Source organism: Leuciscus leuciscus, assembly GCF_965113295.1.
Source record: "Leuciscus leuciscus genome assembly, chromosome: 15".
NCBI lineage: Eukaryota > Metazoa > Chordata > Actinopteri > Cypriniformes > Leuciscidae > Leuciscus > Leuciscus leuciscus.
In genome coordinates this window covers 24,372,967-24,378,966 of record NC_138739.1, presented here as the reverse complement: position 1 = coordinate 24,378,966, position 6,000 = coordinate 24,372,967, and the positions used below count along the sequence as shown (strand labels likewise).

General features: G+C 35.4%; 1 protein-coding gene across 1 annotated transcript in view; it reads left to right on the top strand.

The window, feature by feature from the left end:
* Positions 1-1,566: 1,566 nt before the first annotated feature.
* The window catches only part of ahr2 (aryl hydrocarbon receptor 2), a 61,172-nt gene continuing 56,738 nt past the window's right edge, over positions 1,567-6,000 (top strand). The window contains exon 1 of the mRNA XM_082139660.1: positions 1,567-1,916. Coding sequence (XP_081995786.1) covers positions 1,858-1,916 — 59 coding nt within the window. The 5' untranslated portion in view covers positions 1,567-1,857. The remainder of the gene's footprint in view (positions 1,917-6,000) is intronic.

Below are 6,000 nucleotides of genomic sequence, written 5' to 3'. Positions count from 1 at the left end.
TTTTTATATATATATATATGTGTATATAAGTATTTATTTGTGTGCATATATAATAATAATAATAATAATAATACATATTATTTATTTATCAATATATTATTTATAATGATGTAATAAAGTATTTATAAATTAAAAATAATTATTTATAATAGTATAATATTTATAATAATAGTAATAAGACTTAAATTAACCAGAGATGAGTTTTGTAAATATATATAAGTGTCTTGGCCTACAATCTGTTATTGATACAATGTAGCAATAATTCGAGCGGCTATGTAATGTTTCACTATAACATTCTGACAGTAGAATGGAGTGTGTTATATTTAGCAAATTCTAGTTCAGTTAGTTAATCATATATGCATATTACATCTTAAAATTACAATTGGAATTGCTTGCTTTCAAATAGAAAGGGATATATATATATATATATATATATATATATATATTTTTTTTTTTTTTTTTTTTTTTTTTTTTTTTTACTGATTTGAATGCAAAAATGTGAACTTGTCCCAAATGACTGAAAATGTCATTTTCTAAAGTTTATATACAATACTGTATAACCATAAACTTGGATCATAATCTTGTCATGTGAGGAACTGTGAATGGATGAAGATAGCGTTTGTGTGACTGAATCTTACCACTAACACAGTCAGTCACATGGGGGGAGCATGGTGCCAAAATGTATTTGAACACTTTAGCTGCACTTAAAATATTTGAATGTCACTGCATTAGACAACAAAATCTGCAAACAAAAAATCCTGCTAGAGTTTTCCCAGAACTCTCCTTTTTGTAATTGCTTGTAATCAACTGGTCCCAAGATGATTTTAGGGGATGTATGAAGTCAGTTCCCCTCAAGTTCACACGGGTGTAGTTCATCACATTAGCTGTGGACATGATCCAGACCATTTCACAACCAGACAAAAGTGTCACAATACTGTTTGTCTTCATTTTGAACAGTATATCTATATTTTATCATAATAAACCAACTTATTTTGTCATAAAGCCTATTTTGTTTGAAAGGTGCTCTTGTACTACGGTTTAGGCTGTGTTATATAATGCTATAACATTCAGACATTTTAGGTGTGGCAAAGAGTGTAAATACTTGCAGGCCAACATCAACAGTAACTACAATAACTATGGATAATAAACATATGAAAAGCAGTAAAACACATCATAACTATTTTAGTGTTTACATTAAATTACCACTAATTAAGTTAATAGACTAATACACCACTAATAGTATGACTTTGTCTGGATTTTGTGTTTTATAATACACAATTTCTTTCTGCAATAAATGTATATAAAACAATAATAACAACGATGCACTGAACAACACTGCAACTGTACCACAGTGCAACCGAATGAGGGTGCAATGCTGCTTGTATTTCTCCGGTCCACCTTAAGAGCGGCCCCTGTGTTTACGATTTCCTGAAGACTTTTCCAACCAATCACAAAGCGTCCAGCTTACCTGCCTATCGTTCTAACGCTTCTGGTTGGTCGACGCTCAGAACTCGCAGCCAGTCAGCTGCCAACAAGAGCTGTGTGGAGCCACTAGAGAATGACAGGTCGAAAAAAACAAAAAAGGAAGAAGGAAAATTTGTTCAGCTCACGCCATTGCCATTCGCAGTACAGGATGAAAACTTTCGGAAACTTTTCGCGTTCATTTTAACCTGCTATTGGTGTGAAGAACTGCCGCTGACAGGAATTACATTTGGACGGGAAATATTCGCCTCTTGTTTATGCTCATGTGAGAGGATTTACCTGAATAACTCAGACTTTCATCGACAGTTAAAGGAAACTGAGGGGATTTTACATGCTAGTCATATTTTAAACACTTCTCAGATACACCAGACAACCATGTCGGGGGGTATTGGTATCTATGCGGCCAAGAAACGGAAGAAGCCCGTTCAGAAAATGTAAGTCTTTGTGGGGACTCTCATGTTCAAGTTCAAAGCGCGCTCGCGTCTCGTGCATCAAGGTTATTGATTCAATGTAGCAATAATTCGAGCGGCTATGTAATGTTTCACTATAACATTTTGACAGTAGAATGGAGTGTGTTATATTTAGCAAATTCTAGTTCAGTTAGTTAATCATATATGCATATGCATATTACATCTTAAAATTACAATTGTAATTGCTTGAATATGTATATGTATATATATATATATATATATATATATATATATATATATATATATATATATATATATATAGCCTGTGTGTGTATGTGTGTGTATAGTCTACAAAGTGGATCTTTTCATCTCCCTGGGGTGATTTCAAACTTTTTAATGAATCTCAGTACAGTTTAATTTACTGTAAAAACAAGAAACAAACATATAACAACTACAATTGAAAACTTAAATTTCTGCTTTGTAAAATAAGTGTGGTGTCAAAGTCACAACTAGTTTGTTTACTGCCACTTTGAATTGAATTGAAGACTTTGGAGTCATAAAATTGAGTACAAATGACAATTATTGCGCAAAGTTTTGATGGCTGTATACGAAGTTGTTGTATAATGATGAAAACATATAGCGTCTATTGCATCGCAAACAAAAGAGAGTCTGAATTTGACCCAGTTCTGTATGGGTCGGGGTACCTTAAGATTCGGGCTTGGTGCGTATAGTTCTAGGTCTGGCATGGAAATAGTACTCTTGTATTAATCATAATCAAGTTGAGAGTTGGCGGCGCTCTCACGCGATGCTTACACGAGGGAGGGGTGAGCCGGGGGGAGTATGTTATTGTAATCTGATATAGTCTTTTTTCACATCATGAGAACACAGATTTTTTTTTTTTTTTTTTTTGCTTTTTCTTCGCTCGCTCCCCCTCCTCAAATTAACATATTTTTAAGTCACGCAAACTCTTACGCAACTGTGGTAGAACTGGCTGGAAATCCAAAGCACGCCTTTGAGCTGTTGAAGGAGCTTGCAGATGCTTTAATTTCATGATTTTGCAGATAGTTTGATAGGACAAAAATGGAATTGTCTTAGACAATGACTTTATGGGATCAGGAATATGCTTAATGCATCTGATTTAGTTCCGTGCATAACTTCTGTTGCAAGGGCTAGGCCTATTTGTATCACTTCTTGGACAATAACTTTCCGTTTCTTTATCTAGAGCTTTCTCACTTTACATTTACAGTGTTCAAGTTACACATATTGCATGCAAATATAATGGATTACAATAGCAGGGTTGCTAACAAAATGTGTTTACAAGCATATCCACAAAAGAGTTTCATATTAAGTACACTGTAAAAATGTGATCAGTTGACTTAAATGGATAGTTCACCCAAAAAAAAAAAAAAAGAAAATTAGCCCATGATTTACTCACCCTTAAGTCATCCTGGGTGTATATGACATTCTTCTTTCAGATGAATACAATTGGAGGTATATTAAAACATTTCCTGGCTCTTCCAAGCTTGATCATGTAAGTGAACATGTAAGTTGATAATGTAAGTTGACTTTGGAAGTCCATTAAAGCGCATCTATTCATGATAAAAGTGCTCGACATGGCTCTGCAAGGGTTAATAAAGGTCTTCTGAAGTGAAGCGATGTGTTTGTGTAAGAAAAATATCCATATTTAAAACCCTTCTTCTTCTTTTTTTTTTTTTTAACGACGGTTAGCATCCATCTTATTGGTGCATTACCGCCACCATCTGTTCCGGAGTGTGGATCAACCAGTAAGTATCTAATTCGACAATGAGCTGGGATAGAGGGTGGGGAATTTTTTATATATATATATATATATATATATTAGTAATAAAAAAAATTACCCTTGACCTTGACGCACAACGTAATGACGGATGCGGTTGCGCAGCCCTGTTTGAACTGCGAGATGCGTAAATTGCCATCATTACGTTGTGCGTCAAGTTCAAGTGTTACTCTCATAGACAGTAAAAGAAATGGACACAGCGACCCCATTGGATTCAACGGAGACAAAGTGAAGTCAATTAGAAGCACTCACTTCCTGATGGCTGAGTGTACTGTGCAGACTCAAACTGAGCTTGACGACGTAGATGTGATCGTCTGTCTTCTAGTAGCTGTGCCAAGAGAAATCTGAATCATTACCTTCCGAAACTTGCAGAGACGGAGAGTGTGAGTAGGAGGTGTCCATGAGCTAGGAGCAGGAGAAACTTTTGCTATGTATTCTGATTAATTATTTTGTCACTTTGCCTCCACGTCCCCCCGATTGCCCGCGAGCTTCTCCTCCTGTCCATATGGTAATTCTCTACTGGGCGACAGAGAGTCGCGTGGTTATGACGCAATCGTTAGCCTATTTTTTTAAAAATTGCTTCTACGGGGCCATAACGTAAGCTATAAGGTAATGGAGCCTTTTATACATTTTCGTGTTTCTTTAGAAGTAAATAATGGACAAATGGAGTCTTTAAACGCCTCAGTTGTAAAGTTATTCACTGTCAAAGTGACGCCAAAATGAATGGGAGTCAGTGGGATGCTAACAGCAGGTGGGGGTCCGCTAGCCAATGGCGGCGCCCGGGGCTACTTCAAAATAATATAAAACCCTGCCCCCCGGTTACTCTTTTGGCGTAAATCGATGCGTACGGCCGTCTGCCGGAAGCTAGTTATTTTAGTCGATAAAGTTTTAAATATGGATATTTTTCTTACACAAACACATCGCTTCACTTCAGAAGACCTTTATTAACCCCCGCAGAGCCGTGTCAAGCACTTTAATCATGAATAGATGCGCTTTAATGTACTTCCAAAGTCAAAAAGTTCCAAAGCTTGAAAGAGCCAGTACATTTTTTAATAGGCTATAACTCCGATTGTATTCGTCTGAAAGAAGAATGTCATATACACCTAGGATGGCTTCAGGGTGAATAAATCATGGGCTAATTTTCATTTTTGGGTGAACTATCACTTTCACTACAACTATCACTTAACTTAAAAAAGTGAGGAAACCCCTTGCCTCAAAATTAAGTAAATAAACTTGATACGTAATTGAAAAAAATAGTGGAATTGTCAAGTTCACATAACTTAATTTTTTCAATGTATTATGCTGTTTATTACCAGTCGTATTACTAACTAGTCAAATCAAGCAAGTTATTAAATATTGTTTGTAACCAATGGTTTTTTTTATGACTAATTTAGACGGACAGGTGGCCACTGTTTATATAATGTAAAATGCAGTTAAAAGTAGATCAATAATTCATCAATATCAGGGTACAAATAAGTAGTTGTTGCACATTTTGTACATTTGTGTTTTCATTTATATCACAACAACTAGTAATATTTTTGTCTTTTTTATTAAAATATCTATAATGTATGTTGTTTTATTATTGATAATATTCTTATTATTAGTATGTCAAATTTTAACTAAATAAAACCATTATAAAAATAGTTCTGCATATCTGTTTTCGAACATGTTTAAAACATTTCGATATTGCTCTAAAATAATGTCACCATACATATTCAATTTATCGACCACAGAGATGTACGCAAAATAGCTTAAGTCAAAACGAACCCTTATTTTACACAATGTTTACACAAAATTCACAAAAAAAAAATGCTGTATGTTGGTCACACTTATAAAAATAAGTGTCAGCTCAGGTCAGAGAGGCACAAAAAAAGTAACAACATTTTTACAGTATACTAAAGTTATTCTGTTACATGAACACTAATGTAAGGCGTGACTGTTTATTTCTCAGCTGTTTTGTTATTAGTTTAAATGTGTCTTACTGATTTATATCACTTAAGTTGAGGGATTTGTCTGAGAATTTATGCTTGTTGATGTGCACCCAATGTATTTGGCCTGCAAACACACGCATTAAAAGGCACTGGCACACAGAGCCCCATACCTGTTGACAGCACCATCAAGCCCACCCACCGGGTTATGTGTTTATTACGCCCATCTTTGGCGCAGGGGATAGACGACCTTTGCATGGTATGTCCACGCTTCAGAATAGCTGCTTACTGGAGCTGGAACTGCAGTGTGTGTTTTAGCGTGCTGATAGACAAAACCAGTAGGGTGGCGAGGCGCTGGAGCGAC